Genomic DNA, 24,033 nt, shown 5'->3' with positions numbered 1-24,033 from the left:
TCGAAATTCAAACTACTGATCCCACAAACCAACGAAAGTTTTTACTGTAGTGACAATCAGAGGCCGCCATTTTCCTAATATGTACAGTTTATAAATGTTTATTTGCTAAAGCGGAACGATTGTCTATCAGGTTGGTCTTTAAGCGGATTCCACAGAAGAACACTTGCAGCGACTATATCAGGGTGATCTTCCATTAACATCGTTTACGAAACAAAATCTTTAAGAAGATCTTAATGCTATCAGCCGACACCTAAAAAAAATAGTGAAGGAATTGGGTACCGACGTCCAATAAGAGACTTTACTACATTCTAATTTTGTGCATATTTCAGCTATCCTTTTCATAATAAATTCACCCTTCTTTTTGACATAGGCTGTTCTTCAGAGCATTGAAGTGTGGGCTGTGTGAATCTTACCAAGATTAGAGCACAAATCCAAACAAAACTTAGTATGCTGAAAAACTAGCTGCTTTTTTATCTTCTAATATTTGAAAAATACATTGTTGAGCCAAACTCGTTAAATACTCATAAGGAATCGTACAATTATCTCCCCACACTCTACCTAGAATAAGTCTCGAAATGTTATGCATTCGGGGTAATGGCGTTCGGGGTAGTGACCCATTCGGGGTAGTGGCGTTCGGGGTAATGACCCATTCGGGGTAATGGCTTTCGGGGTAATGGCGTTCGGGGTAGTGGCATTCGGGGTAGTGGCGTTCGGGGTAGTGTCATAGAATCGCTATTGGAGGAACCATAAAGCGCATGGCCACAAGAGCAAGTTTAGCCAAAGAACGTGAGCATCCAATTAAAACTGCAAAAGAACTATTTGATTGGGCGAATCGCAGAAAAGAAGAAGATTTAACAAAATTATCATTTTGTTTTACTACTACTGAAGAGTACGAATTAACGGCATCAGAGCTCAGCGAGCAATATAATAACGCGAAAACGATTCAAGGAACCCAAAAATTTCACTGTTTCATTCCATTGTCAGAAAATAAAATTAAAGCAAAACTATACTCGAACTGTACTGATAATGATGCAAAAGTGTTCGATATTGTAAAAAAATTGAATAACAATAAATAAATAAATAAGTATTAATAAAATAATAACGCATACCCAAATCCAAAACTTTTAAAGTTTATATATAACATTTAGAAACTCATCGATCATACTCTAAAAAAAATATCCTGGTAAAAAAAAAAATATTTTCGTGTAATCTGTTAATTCATTTTAATTTATACATATATACATATACATATAATATTTATACATATACATAATATTTATACATATAATATACATAATACTAATGAATACATGAAAACGACTTGTTTAATTCACGCAAGGTCCTTAACAATAAAATCAGCAACAAACTGCGGTTCCCGTATTAATTTACACCGAAAAAAAATTTTTTTTTTCTACTAAATGTGAAAATTGTGACATGTTTGAAATGTCATAACTTTTTTGTTTATTGGTTTACCATCACCAAATTTTTATGGTTGATAGCTAATATAATGGACCGTTTTCCCTAAAAAAATTACGTTGGTATTCCGATAGGGTTTTGAGATATTTGAGTTTTTGTGTCAAAAATTATGTTTTTTAATGCAAAAAAAATTTTTTTTTACTGTGTGTATTTTTTTGGAATTTTTATTTAGTTGTCTAACTTTGTTTCTTTAGTTGTCTAACAATCGAACGAACCGTTTTTGCTGTGCAGCTTTTTGAATATTTTTGAACCATTTTCACATACACCCTTTTGAAAAGAAAATGACGATTTAGATGGAACTGGAAAACTGTGCAAAGTTTCAGCTCAATAGAAAAAAATGAATTAAAAAATTTACCAAATTTTGGTGCTGTTGCTTGGAATCACTCTTCATCAATTCCGGAATGTCAGTGAGATCTGCATTGATCATGTACCAGATTCCGAAAATCATACCGCAACCCGTTCAATTTGAATGGTGTTCATATTACCCCCTCTGCATGTTCATTTCACCCCAAGTACATTTTTATATTACCCCCTTTACCTGTTCATTTTACCCACATATTTGAAACATTGTCTCTGTGGAATGAAATTTTCAATATTATAATAAAGTTGATAAAATTCTGTTTCCATCAGAATATTTCAACTTGTTACATTGCATCAACATCCTTCTTCAATTATGAGCAATTTTAAAAGAATCTGACAGCTTCATGGGCAAAAAAACATGAAAATTAATCAATTTTCATTTTACCCCCAAATCCCCTACGTATTTTGCAGGAAGAACCTTCCCTGGTCATTATCTTTGGTGGTCATTCCAAATAATTTTCAGTAAACATTCTAGAAAAACCAATTTCCGGTAAATGATCTTCCAGTTAATTGGATTCCGGGTAAGGTCCGAGAACCCATTTTGGAAAATAATTTGTCGACTATTTATGACCTTAGATGATCAAATTGACAACTTGATATTTTCATGTTCGTAACGTTGTCTGTGGTAATGCTCATTTCATCAATTGGCTGTTTGGTCACGTAGTGAGTTAATCAATCATCAATGTCACCTTCTAATGGATCGAAAAAATAATAATTTAAAAATTTTGAATTAGAATGCTCGTTTTTTGAATGGTAAAGAGGATGAGCTGTTTAATTTTCTTACAGCTAATAACTTGCATATAGCAGTTATTACTGAAACCTATTTAAAACCTGGATCCAAACTAGAAAAAGATCCTAACTTTTTTGTTTATCGTAATGATCGACTTGATATGGCATGTGGGGGAGTTGCAATCATCATTCATAGGCATATAAAACATCAACTGTTTTAGTCATTTGAAACTAAAATTTTTGAAACTTTAGGTGTTTCTGTTGAAACACAGCTTGGTAAATATACTGTCATAGCTGCCTATTTTCAATGCTCTGGACAGCAAGTTAATTTGCTCCAAAATGACTCGCAATAAGTCAAATTTTTTTGTCACTGGTGACTTTAATGCCAAACATCGGTCATGGAATAATTCTCAAAGTAATTCCAACGGCAGAATTTAATTTGATGAGTGCTCGTCAGGATATTTCTCAATTCAATACCCTGATAGCCCTACATGTTTTTCCTCTCATAGAAATCCATCTACGGTTGACTTGGTCTTAACCGACTCTAGTCATTTTTGTAGCCAATTAGTTACTCATGCTGATTTTGATTCTGATCATGTCCCTGTTACATTTCAAATATGAAGCGATTCTCAATCCTATCATCTCCGGTTTCAATTATTTTCGAGCCGACTGGAATACATATAAAACATATATTGACTCTAAACTTGATGTTAACATTTTTTTTACAAACAAAACTTGATATTGAGAATGCTTTTGAAACTTTAACAAATTCCATTGTTGGAGCTAGAAGCATTGCAATTCCAAAATTTGAATCCGTGATTATAGACGATGATCTTAAACTCTTGATCCGTCTTAAAAACGTGATGAGAAGGCAATTTCAACGCACTCGCGATCCTGAAAATTATAGCAGGATTTGCAGAAAGAAATCAAGAAACGTTTTTCACAATTAGGAAACAAAAATTTTGAAAATAAAATTTCTCGATTGGACCCTGGTTCTAAGCCCTTTTGAAAATTATCTAAAATTTTGAAAAAATCTCAGGAGCCAAAACCGGCATTGAAAGAGGAAAGCAAATTATTACTAACTAATTGCGAAAAAAGCTTAAAAACTTGCTATGCAGTTTGAAACCACGCACAATTTTAATTTAGGACTTACTAGTCCAATTGAAAATCAAGTTACTCAGGACTTCGAAAATATTCTCCATCAAGAGAACGTTTTCGAAAATGCCTGAGAGACTGATTTGGAAAAAGTTATAACTATTATTAAAAAATTCAAAAATATGAAAGCTCCTGGCGATGATGAAATTTTCTACATCCTCATCAAGAAACTTCCAGAAAGTAGCTTATCATTCTTATCTATATAAATAAAAATGGAATGTTGTTTGTATGTCACGAAATGGCTTGAGAACGGGCTAACGGATTTTGAAAATTCTTCCATAGTTATGTTCCTAAAGTGTTCCGACGTGTTTGTGTATATAAAAAGCAAAGGATATTTAACGGGAAAGTTGAAAAAACAGGAGTGAACGGAACTTCCATTTTGCACGGGGCGTTCCATGGCGTTTTTCAACAGCCTACTTGATGGCAAGATTTCCTAACAAATGGAAAAATGCTAAGATTGTTCTAATTTTAAAACCAGACAAAAATCCTGCAGAAGCTTCTAGCTATCGTCCAATCAGTTTGCTTTCCTCCATCAGTAAACTTTTTGAAAAGGTTATTTTGAACAGAATGATGGTCCACATCAACGAAAATTCAATTTTTGCCCATGAACAGCTCGGGTTCCGCCATGGACATTCGACCACTCATCAACTTTTAAGTGTAACAAATTTAATCCGTTCCAATCTGAAGGCTTTTCTACTGGTCTTGGTCTTCTAGACATAGAAAAGGCATTCGAAGGTATTTGGCATGAAGGCTTGTTCGTAAAATTAAAAATAAATTGGTCAGATGAAGTTAAATATCTAGGGCTCATGCTAGATAGGAATTTAACGGGGGACGGACCTGGTGTAGTGGTTAGAACACTCGCCTCTCACGCCGAGGACCTGGGATCGAATCCCATCCCCGACATAGTCACTTATGACGTAAAAAGTTATAGTGACGACTTCCTTCGGAAGGGAAGTAAAGCCGTTGGTCCCGAGATGAACTAGCCCAGGGCTAAAAATCTTGTTAATAAAGTCAAACCAACCAACCAACCATAAGAATTTAACTGTCAAAAATCACATTGAGGGCATTCAAGTCAAATGTAACAAATATGTAAAATGTCTCTATCCCGTTATTAATAGAAAAATATATTAAGGTTAAGTTAGGTTAAGTAAATTGAAAACGTGTTTTTTTTCTCTTATAAGCAGGTGAAATCAACTCACCTATAAAAAATCTGAACTGCTACGCCAAATGAAATGTAATATGTTGTAGGAGCCTTCCTTAGCCGAGTGGTTAGAGTCCGCGGCTAAAAAGCAAAGCCATGCTGAAGGTGTCTGGGTTCGATTCATGGTCGGTCCAGGATCTACATGCCACACGATATACGAATGCAAAAATGGCAACATTGGCAAAGAAAGCTCTCAGTTAATAACTGTGGAAGTGCTCATAAGAACACTAAGCTAAGAAGCATGCTCTGTCCCAGTGAGAACGTAATACCAAGAAGAAAAAGATGTTGTTAACAAAATGTTAATAAAATCTTAAATTTGTTTTATTAAATTAGGATGATAGTGTTGTCTAATAACACAGAACACCTATATATAAGAACTGAAAGTAGTGTTTGGAATGATACTATTAAAGAAATCAAAAAATAACCGTCACTGTCCGTTTGCTCTTTACAAGTGTTGACCACGGTTATACCAATCAGAACAATCTTCCCCCACCGGTCGAAGATCTTTTCGGATTGGAAATTTTCTCGACTTCCCAGTGCATAGAGTATTTTCGCACCTGCCACACGATGAACACATGCAAACATGGTCAATTGGCAAAGCAATCTCTCAGTTAATAACTGTGAAAGTGGTTATAAGAAACACTGAGCTGAGAAGCAGGCTCTGTCTTAGTAGGGATGCTACTCCAGAAAGAAGAGATGATTAGTCAAACTTACAAATTTCAACAATAACCGTTGTTGTGCCATAATTATTCCCTAAGATATTATTAATTATGTTTGCCCATGTACATATAGGAGCCGCATCCTGACACTTTTGATTCACTTCGACAGTGGGGTTTTTTGAAACCTACAAAGCTCATATTTGGCCACAATATGCATCTTATTGAAGAGTTCGTTATTGCAAAGTTTCAGACCATTCGGCCGTTAAAAACCCACCATGGCAAAAGGAATCATGGAAATGCCCAAGCCTTCCTCACCCTTTCGGGCAACCTTCGCGGCTATAAAGCAAATACCCTATCTATGCGTAATAGAAATTGCCTTGACTACCTAGGACATGTAGTAATATCGACATACGAACGCAAAAAAGCAACTTTGGTAATAATAACTGTGAAAATGTTCATAGGACTCTAAGAAGCTGGCTCTTTTCCAGTGGGGAAGTAATAGCAGAAATAAAGAATAGTATGGCAATGCTACAAATCTTCCAAATGTTGGAAAACCATTCATCTGATCTCCGATTGTCAAACAACCACCCCAACCATGCCCATTAAACGATAGAACCTCTAGTTGCATCCTCCCTTTCTGTAGAAAGGTGTAGATGATACCTAGAACGAACGATAAATTTCGCAAAAACCATATCCTTTCCCCAATTACGTCAGCTAGTTGTTGGCAATGATTGCCTGCAGCACTACAGAATTCTATGTTCCGCTTTAGCTTTGTATCGTGCAGCATGCTAGAATGGGAGCACATCATCCGGTGCCGACCTTCGTCGCCTATGTACGCTATGCTGTTTTATGTATAGGTACCAATACATGCAACGAACGCCCAACCGAGACATGCCGACGGATGTCATGTTTTGGTGCAAGTGCACTCTTGACCCAGATTCCCTTCTCGAGTTCCTGTTCCGAGGAGTGGCAAAGTGTGGAAGCCTGACCGGCCTTGACATTTTAATGGCCTGATCATATTTCATGTCGAGTTTTGCAGCTCGTTCAGCTAAGTATATCCGTTATAGGTCGCGATTACTATTTTATCGGATTGCATTTCCCAGCAAATGGGACCAATATGCAATGGATCTCAATCAATCATCGCCAGCGTTTCAATGCGTCATCGTTGGAAAATCTCGGAAAGCTACCATGAAAAATTGAAACCCCTCTTTGTTCGCCAACGAACTATGTAGCATACTTAGGTATATGCACCCTGGCCTTGAGTTCCTTACAGTGCACCTTTGCATGCAAAAAACGCTTTAGCTTGACTGACTTCCTTCCTACTGTAGCAAAGCAATCGTTCAGCAGCCCCTTGCCGTCCGTCCGCCTCTGGACTAGAAAGTTTGTGCTCTGCATTTATGTACATAGAAGCGGTGCAAGTGCATTGTCAAGTTCAGCTCCGAGCCAAGTCTGACGCCAGCGAATGAATGAATGAAGGAAGTCCGACCAAAGGCGGATAACAGGATGACATCAAATTGATAACGAACATTTTAATTGTTGTTATATTCTAATGTTTTGTTATCAATGAAAACTGAATGACAGCAAAATTTGATATTAATCTTGCCATATAATTTTCATAGCAATGCCCCTTGCTTAAACAATAGAATTGATTAAAACTTCGAGATCATTGTCAATATAATGTTTTGTTTGCAAAGAAATGTTAACAGCAAGATAACTATCGATGTATGTTTCATATGTTTTCCAGTCGGCTTGTAAATGATTGAAGGTGGAGCTAAAATGATTGAGAATTGCTTCATGGGATATTTGAAATGTAACAGGGACACGATCAGGATTAAAATCAGCGTGAGTAACTAGTTGACTATATAATAAATATTTGCCGATTTGATATCGAACCCAGTTAACAAAAGATGGTATTTAACCAAGTAAAAAGGTTTCTTATCATTTTTTTTATCAATTTCTGCTGGGGAAGTTTTCTTCGTTCACCCGATGTCTCATTGGTCGCCTTCCATGATGCTTATTCTCCTATCGGTTGAGAACGAGGAAGTCGTCTCTAGCATGGTTTGAGATTGGACTTGCAACTGTAAAAGTGCAGCGAACCCCATTTCTATGGGGTTTGCAGTCGTATCGTGTGTTTGGCATTGATGCGGGAATTTTTCTCTCCCTGCGTCGTGTTTTATGTATCTTTTATGGATTTATGCAGATTACGATTTTTCAAGGATTTCTTTATCTAACGGTTTTAAATGGTTTCCGTTTTATTTACGCTTCTTAGTGGTGGATTGGATTTCGACTCAGTGACATTCTACGGAAACCAGGAAAAATGTAGGAAGTACATGTGCGCTATATGTGCTTTTTACACAATCAAAGTAGAAATTAACGTTTTTCTATATGCCAAAAGCCAACTCATCGTAACCTTGCTGTTAAGCTTCCGGTATGCATTATCATACCACCCGCTAGCTTGTAAACTCGTCAACTAATCACTTCTTCTTGTCTCTCCGCCATTCTCTCCATTGCAGTTTTCAACATTTCCCTAATCTTCAAGCGGCAAATTGTGAATCTCCAGCGGCGAAAGCTGTTCCGGGCGGACGAAGCCTTTGCCAACGAAATCAACGCCTATGGGCAGCTGGTGCCGGTGATGAGGCGATTTTCCCAGGATCAGCTACCATTTCCGGTGTGCCACTATGCCGGCAAGGACACCGAAGGGGACCTGATTGTGATGGAGGATCTCACCTGCAGCGGGTTCTACATGGTCGACCGCAGGCGGAATCTGAGCTACCGGCAGTGCCGGACTGTTCTGGAGGTAGGTTTGAGAAATGGATTGATACTCGTTCATTAGTCTACGCTGGGACTTTCACCATTTGTCGCTTTGATGTTGTTGCTATATATAGAGTAAAGTGGGGCAAAAGTTCGACCTTAGTGGTATAATCAAAGTTTCCAGAAAAACAAAAGCAGTTAAAACAAAACAAATACCATACAGTGAACCTTCAACATATTGGCTATAATTTTGCTGAACAAACTTGTGTCAAAATATTTACCCATTTTTAGTTATAACAGTTTTAAAATTGATTGTCTTATTCGAACTTTTGCCCCACCGGTGGGGCAAGAGTTCGAATCTAGTGTGGGGCAAAAGTTCGCTGGCTAAAACACAAAATATCGATTCTTTTACGACAGGCATACTTTGCACCAGCCGTAAACTTAAGTTTGACGAAAAATACACACTAAATTTTCATCAAAAAATTACCCAAAACCGGGTTAATTGTAATATACTCAAAAATAGCAGTTTTTCGCAAAACTAAGAAGAAATGTAAAATTTTGGTGACAGTTTTCACAAGATCAGACTAATTTAACTAAATTTGAAGATAATATGTGGATTTTAGGCAATTTGCAAATTTTTCCGTGAGTTTATACATGGGTCGAACTTTTGCCCCGCTGATTCGAACTTTTGCCCCACTATGGGCCAAAAATTGTTTTCAAGCATTTATGAAAAAACTAATACACCTCAAAGCAACCTTATGATAGGCCTAGAAACGCCCTTACATAAAATATTGAAAAAGATTTTATCTTCAATTGGTTTCATGCAACGAAAGTTTGACCAAAAATTACAATATTCACGTCGAAAAACAACAAATAGCCATTACTCTTCCAAATCTCAATCGATTTTTATGATATTTGGATTGAAAGTCTCTTACTTGAATAGCATTTGAACCACCGTGACATTTATAAGATTTGTTTTGAATTGAGTTAGAAATCTTAAAAAGAAACTCTTACCCCACTCGAACTTTTGCCCCACTTTACTCTAACTCAAAGAAAAATGCTTGAACAAACTGAGTGAAAAATTACATCAAAATTCGACCTTTGATACTTTTTGCATTATCTCTGCTATGCTGCGCGCTACAACTGTCAAATTTTCATAGTGAGACAGTTTCATGTACAGTAAGCATTTGCAGTCGTTTTAAATTTTATATTGAATCTAGTTTGTTAATTGCCTAGGTGGGGCGTATAACACCGAGTTACCCTAGTTCAGTGGTCACCAAACTACGGCCCGCGGGCCGCATGCGGCCCTCGAGAGCATTTTGTGCGGCCCGCGAACAAGTTTTGAATAGTTACGTCAAGTGGCTCGCAACCCGACCAGAAGAAAACAACTACTGAATACCAAATTGAGGTATTCCATACCAAATTATTTCCAATACTTACAACCTGAATGAGGTATGATTAAGCCCTGCATAAGAGGTAAAATACCTCAAATAATACCTTCTGCATATTCTACAAATACCAAGCTGATAATTAGATCAGGTATTGTAATACCTAAATAATACTTGATGGATTTTCATATAAAAGTGAAATTTTTCAATAGTAGTTCAGTCCTCTATAGCTGTCGAATACCAAAATGAAGTATTTTTAATTGTTTTAAATATTTTTTTTCAAATACCATTATAATATCAAAATGAGGTATTGATAACTGAAGAATACCTAATTGTGATATGATACCAAAAAATGGTATGCATAAGTTCCTCCTCGGGAAGTAGTGAATTATTGATGACAACGTTGAAATTCTTAAGATCTTGCAATTAACTTCTAAAATTACGGGCCATTCGTCTGCTTTTCTACATGGTCAACAATTGAATGACTATCAGGAAATAATGAGGTACGGACTCCCTTTATCAGCTCAGAAATAGCTTGGGTGTTAAGAATTTTGTCTAACATCCCAAGGTTCCTCAAATCTTGCAGTTATTTCGAGTCCAAAGTTCCAAATTTCCTCACACTTTTAAAAATTTCTTCACTTTCCAGTAATGTTCAGCTTTTATGTCCTTAAAATGTGTCCTAGTCTTCAAAGAAATCTTGGTCTAGACCGAGCAGCTCAGAAATTTCTCATAAGTGTATTAAATAGTTCTTGAGCTTCAACTTGGTTGAAAATATTTAAAGATTTACAAAGTTCAAAGATAATAAATCTTCGAGCTGTTTAGAATACCTATAAGTAGATGAAAAAACCGAATTTAGTACTATACCATTTAATTCCACTAGAGTTTGTATCCTTTGACAGATACGCGTATTACGACCTCAACTGTATGCCGTCTCCAGTGTCGTGTACTAGACTCGACTTGAAGAAAACCATCGTATGCACATACTGTATATTAACACTAGGTATAAACGTATTTCCCTACCCCTTATTATTTTTTTAACTTGAAATTTATGAGCTTTAGGTACATTCCATCTTTTCAGCATTTAAAGTTTCAACAAAAGAGGGTTTTCTTCAAGTCGAGTCTAGTACACGACACTGAAGACGGCCTTACAGTTGAGGTCGAAATACGCGTATCTGTCAAAGGATACAAACTCTAGTGGAATTAAATGGTATAGTACTAAATTCGGTTTTTTCATCTACTTAAAGTTCAAAGAATTGATTCCTGATGTTGCATGTCATCAAGGCTGCCTGAAATTCCATGAATCTCACATTCCTGTTCACAAAAATCACAAATATCTATGCAATTACTGCAATTACAAGTATAACTTGAAAGCAGACTTCCAAAATGTCAACTAGAGATTTCTACATAAATTTTGCCAAGAATGCTTCAATAATTCATCCAGGTATCTTTAAGACATTCCTTCTCAAAATATTTCAGATTTTTTTAAGTGCTCTTTCTTGAAACATTTTACTAATATCACTTGCAGAACCTAAGAAATATGTTGAAAAATTTCCTTTGAATTTTGCAGTAGATTCTTCTTAGAAATATTCATAGAGAACTTAGAGTAAAACCTAAAGTAAACATAAGACACTTAAACCTAAAGTAAGCCAAAGATGACATCCGGGAGAATTTTTATTTGAATATTTGAGGTACCGTCGTTAGCGTTGGGCGATTTTGAATCGATGTTTCCATACCGATTAATCGATTTTTTGAATCGATTTTTGAGGCGTCTGAAATCGGGTGAATCGATTATATTCATTCGATTCATTTTGTTGAAGTTGATGGATATTTCCTAACAAGCTGATGGAAAAGAAATCTAATTTTAAACTAGGCATGCTGTACTAAATCTTTTCTATAGAAATTCAAAACTGATTAAATTAGAGGATGTTAAATTCGAATGCAAATGCATTTGGTCTCATTTTAAACTTCATAATTTTCAATATGAATACGATTCGAATCGATTCCAAAACATCGATTTAAAGGATTCGATTAAATCGGTGAATCGATTCGGCTGTTCAATTGTGAATCGATTCAGCAACATCGATGTCATAGACAAATTTGCCCAACGCTAACCGTCGTGCGGGGTGACATTGGTCCATAAGGGTGACTTTGGGCCAAGATTTTTACAGCAAACTAAAACCAGAATATTGAAAACAATGTGGCAAGCTTCAAGAATACGTTATAAATAGCCACTGGATGGACATGGATTAGTTTCTTGCCTCCCGTGCTAGTCAAGATATGCATCGAAAAGGGCGGTCAAAGTCACCCCCTAGGACCAATATCACCTCGCACGGCGGTATCCTGAGAATAATCATTAGACTTTGTCCTATGGAAATCACTGGATTAATACCAGGTTAAACCAATGCGATACGTTTCAAAAGAAATTCCTGTGTTTTACCAAATCATATCAGTTGAGATACTGCTGATTAATTTCTTGAATTATTTTTGCTAAGGAAGTTTCCGAATTCTCTATAAGATTTTTTGGGGAGCTTTTTGATTGAAACTTCCGATCAATCCTTAGAAAATTCATGGAAAACATTCTGGTGGAATCCTTCAATAGTCCTTCTGTTCAATGTTTTCATGAAATTTAAAGTATGATTTATCTATTTTTTGTGATCTAATTAAACAAACGTATAGGGGGAGATCCCCCAGTACCGGACACTTAAGCCACTAAATTCATAATTTCAAAAATATTGATTTTATGGGCTCGTGTTACCCATTTATGATAAATATTACCATTTTTACAGTGTACAAAAATAAATTTGAAAATATAAATATGAATTTTGATATTGCATTTTGATGATGAGTTTTAGTACCAAATTGATCGATCTCGAAAGGTGGCACCCAATACCGGACAAGATCTGGAAATGCCTCGAATTCTGTAAATTTGAACATCATCGAATGTGTACACTATAGAAATAGTTTATAATTACCAATTCAATGCATTTGCTACACTTACAAGAATAATTTGAGTTTTTCTTAGTTTGCAAGATGCCTATCAAAAACCTCTTTCATATATGATGAAAAATAGCACATTTTACGATGTTGTTCTGAATGTTCATTATTCTTAATTTTATTGCATATTTGATACCATGATCGACGGAACCCATGAAAAATGAAAGTATTCTGAGACACTGATGCAATAATTACAAAGATATCATATAACAAATCAAGCTGTCCGAAACTGAGGGACAGGAGGTGCTTAACCAAAATTGTAATTTGTCCATATTTAGTTCAATTAAGGTACAAAATACATTCATATTATCAAATTAGGATTATGTTCGATCATGCTTGCGGGATCCAAAGTATTTTTTCATATTCAAAATATTTACTAAATTGGCTCAAAATTAAGTGGATACGTCAATTTTTTAAAGATTTTCAAACTTTTCTACTTTTTTAAAAAGGCATGCATATTTCAAGGATGTGCTATTCTACGCAATCTTTAGTCTACATAATAGTTTTCTTATCTACTAATACACCATCTTGATTGGACCTTGATTTCTCAATGTTTCGGCTTTGTCCGGTATTGGGTGCTGTCCGGCACTGGGGGATCTCCCCCTAAGATATGACTGTAACTTTCATTTCATATATTTATATTTTTTTTTTTTTTGAAATTGCACGGTTTAATTTAAATCATTCTTTTAATATACTTACAAGCTGCATACAAAATTCTTCATCTCTCTTATTTGGCGCAATACAATACTTTCGGAACCATCAAACATGTCTAATGAACATCGAAAGCATTATGAACTTTGTTAATAAGTATTGTTATGCACATGAATTTTGAATTCGGTGGCAAATTGAGCAAATGTACTGCCTTTCAAGCTGACAAACTTGTATGCAAGTTGGCTGAAATAGTAAAAATTTGCATTTTTAACAGTCAATATCCCAAAAACTAAACGTGCTATAATATTTTTGAAAACGGCAATGGATTCAGCAATCCTTAATTTAGTAAATAGTGATGTTTTGGTGCTTGAGACAAAAACATGTTTTACAGTAGGACTGTGCAAATATCGATATTATCGATAATATCGATATTATCGGATCGATTTTATCGATACAATATCCGATATCTCTCGGGCCGATATTTTTCGATAACGATAAAACTATTATCGATCCGATATCTGGTCCGATAATCAGAACAGAATTTATTGATTATATTACATAAATGAAAATTATTGAACCATTTGAGATATCCGTTGGGTATGGCAAAATATCACTACAAAATTTAAATAATGAACTTCATAATACAAAAGTTGGTGTCTACAAAGCCGAAATTGATTCCAAAAATCTCTTTTGAACAATATCGGATATCGGTTCGATATCGATAATTTCAAATCCGATATATCGCCGATACCGATATTGAATCAATATGATATCGCCGATACCGATAAATCTTCAAAGTGCACAGCCCTATTTTACAGTCTTATTAATGTATTCAAATCCTCTGAGCAGAATAGAGAAACTTAAAAGTAGATGGAGTACCGTGTACCTTTTAATTACGTATCTGTCAAAGATCAGCATTTAGTAGCGGAATTAAAAGATCCACGGTACTCCATCTACTTTCAAGTTTCTCTATGTTTCACAGTGTTTTATGAAATTCTAGAAGAAAAATTAGTGATTTTTTTCTCTCTCAGAGGGAATGGATCATTAAAATAACCAAAACGGCCGCTATGGAAAGCATAGACAGCGTAGCCTTGTGTGTTTGACAGAACAGCAATGCTATCACAATGTTAAATCTCATATACAGTGGCGCCTTTGTTTAGATGCGATTAGCACTTGCAAAAACTACCTTCAATGATCCATTTTTGAAGGAGTTCAAAAAGGTATATCTGAGCATTTTTCTTATTAGTTCAAAGGGCGAACACGAAATTATTGCAACACCGAAAATGTCATGTCAATTTTCTTATAATGTTCAGAATCAAACCAAAATTTTAGGGTAGTTTTATACATATATTTACTTCAAAAATCAAAACAAAAGTTAATCGATGGAGCCTTGAGTGTAAAATTTAAGGCATTTTCGCTTGATGCCCTCCATCAAAGTCATTACAGTGTCATCTGGTACCAGTTTTTCAGTTTTTTTTTATTTTCTTAACATGTCCTTCTCATCTTTGTCTGTCTTCTTGCTCTTCCGAAGTTCCCGCTTCATTATTGCCCAGTTCTGCTCCACCGGGCGCAGCTCCGGACAGTTTGGCGGACTCATGTCCTTTGAAACAAAATGGACAAAATTGGCCTTATACCACTCTAGGAAACTTTTAGAATAGTGGCATGATGCCAAATCTGACCAAAATAGCGGAGCTGCGTCGTGCTGCTGCAAGAACGGCAAAAGGCGCTTCTCGAGGCACTAAGATTTGTAGATCTCGCCATTTACTGTGCCCTTTGTCACGAAGGCTCACTCTTCAGTCCACAAGAGCAGATGACCTGCAAAATGAGATATTTAGAGGCGAACTTCGACATTTTCTTCTTCTTAAATTTGTCATCCACATCGAACTTGCTCTTGCCGATAAAAAACTCCAACCCCGGAATTTGCTTAAAATCGGCTTTTATATACGTTTCGTCGTCCATCACACAGCAGCCATATTTTGTCAGCATCTTCTCGTAGAGCTTCCGTGCCCGAGTTTTAACCGTCGATTGTTGCCGCTCATCACGGTTTGGGAAGTTCTGTACCTTGTATGTATGTAGTCCAGCTCTCTTCTTTGCATTCTGGACGTAACTCTGCGACATGCCGATCTTTTTAGCCAAACCACGGCTTGAGACGTTGGGATTTGCTTTAATCATCCGCTTCACCTTTCCCTCCGTCTTTTTGTTCTCTGGTCCCGGTTTTCTTCCAGCTGCTTTGCCTTGCCGTGATCCAATGCAACCGCTCATGGAACCGCTTCAACACTGTGGAGCAGGCTTTCCAAATGTACCGCCTCACGACAGTATTTCGACGGCTGTCATCAACTGCTTCCCACGACAGCCTTGTGAATGAACTATCCATGACAGCCTACCATGAAGTGGTCATGCGACATTCAACGATGCCATCTTTTACAGCACACGGCAGTCCGATCACATTGCCTGTTGTGCGTTTGTTTGCCGATGACAGGAAATTCCAGGTGTTTGGAAAGAATAGGGTCCTAAAATGTTTAATGAAATCTTGTTTTCATTTAATATTACGAAAGAGCATGTTACTGCAACTACTTTAGCATTTTTTCCCGCTCAAATATCGGATAAATCATATTAAAACTTTAATTTAAAAATTGGATCCATAAATGAACCTTGAGACTTGAGATCATGTTTGACGTTCGCTTAGTCGACAAAAATACCACAGGGGTTCAACTTTTTAACACCGGGGTTGTTCTTTTCTGACATTTCGGAAGGGACACGGAAAACAAAATACACCCAAAATTTGAGTTTAAACCAAGGAGTGTGACAAAATTTAAAAAAAAACTTAAAAAATGTTTTTTGGGCTTAAACTATCGGAAAACATTAGAAAATTGAGTAAACATATGTTTTTGACCTAAACTTATGCGTTTGGCACTAAAATTGGGACAGGGCTTTAGGACCCTATTTGTTGCATTTTGCGAAAAAGGACCACTTGATTATTGAGCTGAAATCGAATTCAGGTTAACTTCTGCGTCCATGAGTCCTCTCGTGGCGTAGGGGTAAAGCGTCTTAACTAGAGATCAGGGAGTTCGATTCTCACCGAAAATACGTGTAACTTTTTCGCAAAACTTCACATCAATTTGTCCATTTTAATTCAATTTGTAATTCAATTTCAATATATGTAATGTTTAGCTTTTCGGTAGAACAACAATGTTAAATCCCATAAACGGTGGCGCCGCCCGCTGATTTGATGTGGTGAGTGCCGAAAGAGTGACTTTCAACCAAACGATAACCTACGTAAAAGAATAAATCATATTCTGCATTCTTGGTGTATTAGTTCACTTAAAATTTTGATAAATTATATTTTCATTTAATGTAAACCAGTATTTTGTGCAAACTTTGTGGGACGTGCTGAGTAGACTGGCCCAAACAAAAAAAAAGTTGTATACTTAACGAGGCACATATCTAGAATGTGTCTTACATTAATAAAAAAGCTATCTCTAATTTTCAACTCAATTGGTTGCCCTACAAGCTAGCGCATTCAATTCCAAGTTTTTATGGGATATTTGTTTCAAATATATTGAAAATTGATCTTATACCATTGTCTCTATCCGTATACTAAATGATTGCGTTCCATTGAGCCCAGAATGACAAATACGCTAGTTGATACCTTAATGCACATAATTGCAGAAGATTGTATCTGGATTTATGCTCATTTTCATTATCATTTCAATTATTGAAAGTTGAGCTTGGATAAGCACTCCCATACAATCACATTATATGCATCACCTTGTGCATTAGTTCGCCCAGCGACATTGATAGGTGGCAATGATGCGCTTAGTGGCTACCATCTGGAAGGGAGAAACCAATGCAAAATTCCTGTACATTAAAGTTTATTTATGGCTCTTTCAAAATAAATTTGTTACATAAATCTCGCAGCGTACAACAATAAACATCTGATGACAGAATAAATTGTTTTTTTTTTCAAATTTTGTACTTGGTCCCCTTTGACTTAACGCCAACCTAGATGTCGACAGATCTCTTAATCGTAATTTTTAAAGACAAAATTCTATTGGAATTCTTTAAGGATTATTAGCTTTATAAGGGAGTTTCCTCCCGGTTCCAATAAGATTTCCTGGAAAAGTTCAGAGAAAATATTTGGCATACAACAAAAACATCTTGTAAAAACTCCAAGCGTATTTTTTCAACAAGAGCTGAAATTTTCGACGGACGTTCTAATTAGTTTTAAGCAGAACTTTGAGTCTTTAAATGATTTTTGAACTCGTTGAAGATTCTTTGGCTGTTCTGATTTTTTTTAAAGTCTAGGCAGAGTTCAGTTAAAATTCCTGGCAATATTCTTATTGCACTTCGAAGAGAGTTCCCAGAAGAATTTTTTGCTCATTTACATAAAAAAAATTGCAATATGTACGATTTTTGGATAAAGAAATTAGTCAGTATTCCCAATATTCGTGAAGATTTTTTCATTTTATGACGAAAAGTTTCCTCCGCCTGATGCCGACATCAAACCCACACTCCGCGGCAATGCATAAACGACTGACGCCACGCGGCCACGAAATTTTGCACTTTTTAAATTTAATTACCGTCAATATTTACCTAGCATTACGTTACAATAATTTTACTTTTTCTATTTTTTACAGGAGCTTGCCAACTTTCACGCCGTTTCGCTAGCGATGAAACTAGTCAAACCAGTCCAATTCCACACCATGAAGGAAAAGGTTACCGAAATTGTATACAACGACGCTGCAGCCGAATTCTACACCCACTCGCTGGAAACTTCACTACGCGGAACGCTGGACAGTCTACACTACAGCAATACGGATGGCAGCCTCGATGCCCCCATCAAAGCAATAGAAAAACTCAGCGGCCGACTGTACCAGATAATGTACTCGGCAGTACGTAACAGTCATGAGCCGTGGAAAGTTTTGTGCCACGGTGACACCTGGGTCAATAACCTCATGTTCAACGAAGGCCACGATCAGGTTAAACTGATTGACCTGCAAACCATGCGATACACTTCTCCCGTTATTGATATTCTACATCTTCTCTACACTAGCACCGGTGTAGAGATAAGGAACGCTTACGGAGATGAACTCATCCGCAACTACCAGCAAGCGCTAGTCACAGCTTTGCGAATATACGTACCTGCCAGCAAAAGCTTCGTCCTTCCGGCACTGGAGGCCACCTTCAGCTACGAGAACATCCAAGCCGAGTACGACGATCGAATTTTGTACGGATTGGGCATTGCCATGTGGCTCCTGCCAGCCGTTACCTTCCATCCGGATCACATTCCCGACCTGGACCAGGTCACCATGAACGATTTCAAGACCAAAAATCATGAAAAAACCATCGCACAGATGCTGTCGACCGATTACCACACTCGCATGAAGGACACCGTTTTGGAGTTCTACCGGAAGGGCTTTCTGGATAATGTTTAAGTAGTAGGGGTAGCTCAGAGGGAAGATTTTTTAACATTTTAGTATTAATAGTCGAAATAGCCACGCTCGAATGCCATTCCATTTATTTCGATTTTAAAACAGGGTCATATATATTTTAGTTTTAACAAGATTTTTTGCCAATACTGCAGTACACAAACTAGCTAGTCAAATCAGATATTGGAACCACCCTAGAATAATTAACTTAATATTGACTTCACATACAAGGAAATAGCTTTCAAACGTTAACCAAATGTTGCAATAGACTAAATGTGAATATTTATCTAAATAAAACGATATTTTACCGGATTTAACAGTTGAACTAGAATGCATCTTTCGCAATACACATTTCGCCATTGAAATATACTAAATATAGCAACGTTAACTATTTCAGCACAAGCTGGTGTTATCAGCTTACAATATTGCATAACGCGAAATAAAACAAACAAAATAACACAACGTTAGTTTTACAATACGTAACAGGAACGAGATTGGCGCCTGATGTTTGTCGAAAGGTGCATTAAACAACCGTTGATAGAGTAATCTCTGCGGAAGCATCGCTGGGTAAATAGAGAAGCTTATAAAATAAACCAATAAAAACTGCATTGTTGCGTTTTTCGTTAAAGGGTATGAGTGTCGTAGTCAGCACAAATAAATACTATAGAAAACACTATCTCAAGCGATAGTGCTTAACTAGCCAGAAGGGAACGCCAAGCGAACAAAGTCTATTTTGATTTCGGTAGGTTAGTAGTGATAATTTTACACATCCCTCCAGCTTATTCCGGATTAAGGCGCTCACAGGTCAGCTGATTGTCTAGCATAGATAACAATTAAGGATTAAAATGCTTTTCGTCTGTGACACGTGTAAGCAGTAAAGATTGAACAGCTAACTACCAAAGGTTATTACTGTCAATTACAGCATGGTAAACATCTGAATATTGATTAATCATCCATTTATTTGTGAACATTCATATATTTTACACGAGCAAAGGTCATGTCACACTATGTCTATCAAAGTATGACGGACTTTGCTACCAAAAAATGAGTTCTTCTGCACTCCAGATCCAAAGTTTATTTCTCAAAAGCATGAAAAGTAAATGAAAACCGAATTTTTTACTATACCATTTAATTTCACTAGAGTTTGTTATCTTCGATAGATACCTATGCGTATTTCAATCTCAACTGTAATGCCGCCTTTAGTGTCGTGTACTGGCGCGGTAAATGGCTGGGCATGGCGTACCATTGGTACCTCGCGTACCTGCAGGAATAAAATAGACCCCTTTGTGCGGTCCTTAGCCTCTTGCCCAGCAACTCCTATCCCTACCTCCTCGTGGTACTGGCCGGGGTACGAGTAACCTTGGGGAAGATCGGGTAACCAACCCCCGGTGGGAACTTTGGTCGTATGCTGACAGGGAAGGGGGGGTTTGCTTTTGCAAACCTGGAGCGTCTGTACTCCACGTTAGGAGCGGCTCACTACAGCGTCTGTTCCCCATGTCAGGGGCGGCTGATCATCGTCCGAGTGCCAGAGAAGGACTCTAAGCAAAACTGCGCACTATGGCCCTCCGAACATTTAGGGGGAATGGTTCTCCGGAAATCTAGGGGGTTGGTGTCAGGCCCTGCAAGCCAACCGTAAAAACACATCAGCACAGGAACGTCAACGAGAGAATATGGACCGGAACAATCGGCAAAGACCACAGCGACGAAAATGGACTAGCGATTGGAAACTCGGTACGTGGAACTGCAAATCTCTCAACTTCATTGGAAGTACTCGCATACTCTCCGATGTACTGAAGACCCGCGGTTTCGACATCGTAGCGCTGCAGGAGATGTGCTGGACAGGAGCATTGGTGCGAACGTTTAGAGGTAATCATACCATCTACCAGAGCTGCGGCAACACACGCGAGCTGGGAACAGCTTTCATAGTGATGGGTGATATGCAAAGGCACGTGATCGGGTGGTGGCCGATCAATGAACGAATGTGCAAGTTAAGAATCAAAGGCCGATTCTTTAACTTCAGCATAATCAACGTGCATAGCCCACACTCCGGAAGCACTAATGATGACAAGGACGCATTTTACGCGCAGCTCGAACGCGAGTACGACCGCTGCCCAAGCCACGACGTCAAGATCGTCATAGGAGATTTGAACGCTCAGGTTGGCCAGGAGGAGGAGTTCAGACCGACGATTGGAAAGTTCAGCGCCCACCGGCTGACGAACGAGAACGGCCTACGACTGATAGATTTTGCCGCCTCCAAGAACATGGCCATTCGTAGCACCTATTTCCAGCACAGCCTCCCGTATCGGTACACCTGGAGATCACCTCAGCAGACAGAATAGCAAATCGACCACGTTTTGATCGATGGACGGCACTTCTCCGACGCGGGCTGCAATGCTGCAGCATGGTACGCGGCAAAACGTGGAACGATACAGACTGAAGCGGAAGTAGCAAACCCGCCTATTCCGGGACAAAAAGCGCCGCCTGGAAGAGGTGGAATGCCAAGAGATGGAGTTGCTGTACCGTTCTCAAGAAACGCGGAAGTTCTATCAGAAGCTCAACACATCCCGCAAAGGCTTCGTGCCGCGAGCTGAGATGTGCCGGGATAAGGATGGGAGCATCTTGACGGACGGACGCGAGGTGATCAAAAGGTGGAAGCAGCACACAGGCACAGAAGGTCAGGACAGCGAAGGCGATGGCTACGTCAGCACAGCGGACAGCGGAAATCAACCAGCTCCCACGATGGGGGAAGTTAAGGATGACATTCAACAGCTCAAGAACAACAAAGCCGCTGGCAAGGATGGTATCGGAGCCGAACTCATCAAGATGGGCCCGGACAGGTTGGCCGCTTGTCTGCATCGGCTGATAGTCCCATCTTTTAAATCAGTTGAGTCAGTCGTCGGGTGTAGACGCATTTTTAAGCGCTCCGTAGTTATTTTAAATTATTTTTTTTTTCCTTCTTTGCTGTTTACAAACATCGCGCGCGACCGGTAAAAATGCAGGGCAGTGTTAAGTCATGCAATATCAGTGACGATCGCTTCCTATGGAAGTGCGAGTTCTGCTTTAAAAATTACCACGCGGCATGCATTGGTGTGCAACGCCATCAGGAGAGTTTTGTTTTATCATATATGGTACCTCTATGCGGCGATTGCCAGCATAATTTGAGAACTGGAATTGACACCCGCAAAGTGCTCCATCAACAGCAGCAGCTAATCGATTCAATTAGAGCACAAACTGACGCCAATCTTCGAGTAGCCGCCGATCTTAAAAAACTTAGTGCAATGGGGGATTTATTTGACCAAATTGAGCATCAACTGAAGGAATCGGTGTTGTGCATTAATAATAGCACATCGGCGAGCGTGTCAAATTCTGTATCGGTATTATCGCGTGTGGCCGAAAAGCATTCATCAGAATATAGGAATGATATGCCCAGCAACGATTTGATTGCACTAAAAAACCATTTGACTGGTCTATTAGATATTTCAATGAAATCTTCAAAACAACATATTGAAGATTTTGTAGAGGCATTGACGGTAGATCTGACTGATGAATTAAAAAAGATCTGTACCGAAGTTCAGTCTTTGAGTAGCCTAACCATTGAGATGGCTGCTCATTGCAACGAACACAATGCTAGCATTGGCAGAGACCGATTTGCGGAAGATGAGTCACCGCCAAGCCTATTACAAGAGTTGGCTGAAACTGCTGATGTAAACTCTGGTTTGAGTTCCGGTACCGCAGGTTCACCGCCCAGTTTAAACTCTGAATCAAATAAAAACAAAGAAGACAGCTCTGGCTGGCGACTCTTAGGCACGAGGAAAGTATGGAAAGCGAATTGGGCGGAATACGACAAACGCCAACTCCACCGATTGAATCAGCAAAAGCAGGCCGAGAAGGCCAGAAGGCGACGTAAGCGGAACGTGACACGCAAAGCTACAACCAACAGTTTGGGTGGTAATGTGAACAACGTTTACAACAACAGTTCTGTCAATACTCCTCTCCGCTTAAATTCTATGAACTCCCGCCGTACTGTTTTCGGCAATCGCAGGAATGCCAATGCTAATAATGCAAACTCTTTCCACCTTCCACCCGATCGTGAGCTACTTGCAGCAGCAAAAAATCAGTTTTCACGTCCACCGCTAAACTACCAACCAACGATACAATTTGAAAAAAGGGAAACCATGAATCCCTACCAACCAAGCGCCCCCACAACTTCACGAAACATGCCACAAGGAACTTTTTCAACTCCATCATCCTACGTAGAGTGCCCGTGTAGACACACGTGTTTTCGCCAGAACTGACGCTCTCTCCAGAGGAAGCAAATTATGACGACAATAATTGTGCGGAAACCGATGCTCACCAGGACCTGATGACCTCTCAGCCGTTTACGCTCAACCTGACGCAGTCTCCAGACGTAGACCATGACGATCCAATAGTGGGTAATATTCAACAAATTGTTCTAGGTAATATTTTAAATCATAACGATGTGTCTAATGAAGGATCTGGAATTTCAAGTAATGCTGTGCAAAGGGGTGTGTTTCCAAAAACTTCTTCAGAAGCTACCGAAATTTTGGTATATTGCCAAAATTTCAATCGCATGAGGAGTGCATCAAAAATGAACGAAATTTATAAAAGAATAGTAACTTCATCCTTCTCGGTTGTTTTGGGTACTGAAACTAGTTGGAACGAAAAAAATAAGAGTGAAGAAGTTTTTGGTAACGATTTTAATGTATTTAGAGATGATCGCGATCTGGTTCTTACCCAAAGAATGTCTGGTGGGGGAGTTCTCATTGCAATATCTTCGAAATTCAATTCAGAATTAATTGTTTCATCAAAATATAAAGAGTTTGAACACGTATGGGTTAAAGCACATATCGCCGGTGAAACACATATATTTGCTTCTGTGTATTTTCCGCCAGACCATGCTTGCAAATTATCATATGAAATTTTCTTTGAAACCGCTGAAGAAATTTTGTCGCAGTTTTCTCCAGAAATCAAAGTGCATATCTATGGCGACTTTAATCAGCGTAATGCTGATTTTATTCGTGATTCCGAAAACGAAAATGTTCTGCTGCCGGTTGTTGGCGAAAACGAATCATTACAACTTATTTTTGAAAGAGCTGCATTTTTAGGTTTAAATCAAATCAATCATGTGAAAAACCGACAAAACTGTTATTTGGACTTCTTATTCTCAAACATAATGGAAGATTTCTGTGTGAACGAATCTCTTTCTCCACTATGGAAAA

At 38.1% G+C, this 24,033-nt stretch overlaps 1 protein-coding gene across 5 annotated transcripts in view; it reads left to right on the top strand.

The window, feature by feature from the left end:
• LOC5572842 overlaps nucleotides 1–19,401 on the top strand; it is a 79,255-nt gene extending 59,854 nt beyond the window's left edge. For all 5 annotated transcript variants that reach the window (XM_021850130.1, XM_021850128.1, XM_021850127.1 and 2 more), the window contains 2 exons: nucleotides 8,094–8,377; nucleotides 18,002–19,401. In XM_021850130.1, coding sequence (XP_021705822.1) covers nucleotides 8,094–8,377; nucleotides 18,002–18,799 — 1,082 coding nt within the window. In that variant the 3' untranslated portion in view covers nucleotides 18,800–19,401. The remainder of the gene's footprint in view (nucleotides 1–8,093; nucleotides 8,378–18,001) is intronic.
• Nucleotides 19,402–24,033: the final 4,632 nt, after the last annotated feature.

This window comes from Aedes aegypti, chromosome 3, assembly GCF_002204515.2.
Source record: "Aedes aegypti strain LVP_AGWG chromosome 3, AaegL5.0 Primary Assembly, whole genome shotgun sequence".
Classification (NCBI taxonomy): Eukaryota; Metazoa; Arthropoda; class Insecta; order Diptera; family Culicidae; genus Aedes; species Aedes aegypti.
The sequence above is the reverse complement of the archived record's forward strand: the minus strand, read 5'-3'. Positions and strand labels throughout refer to the sequence as shown.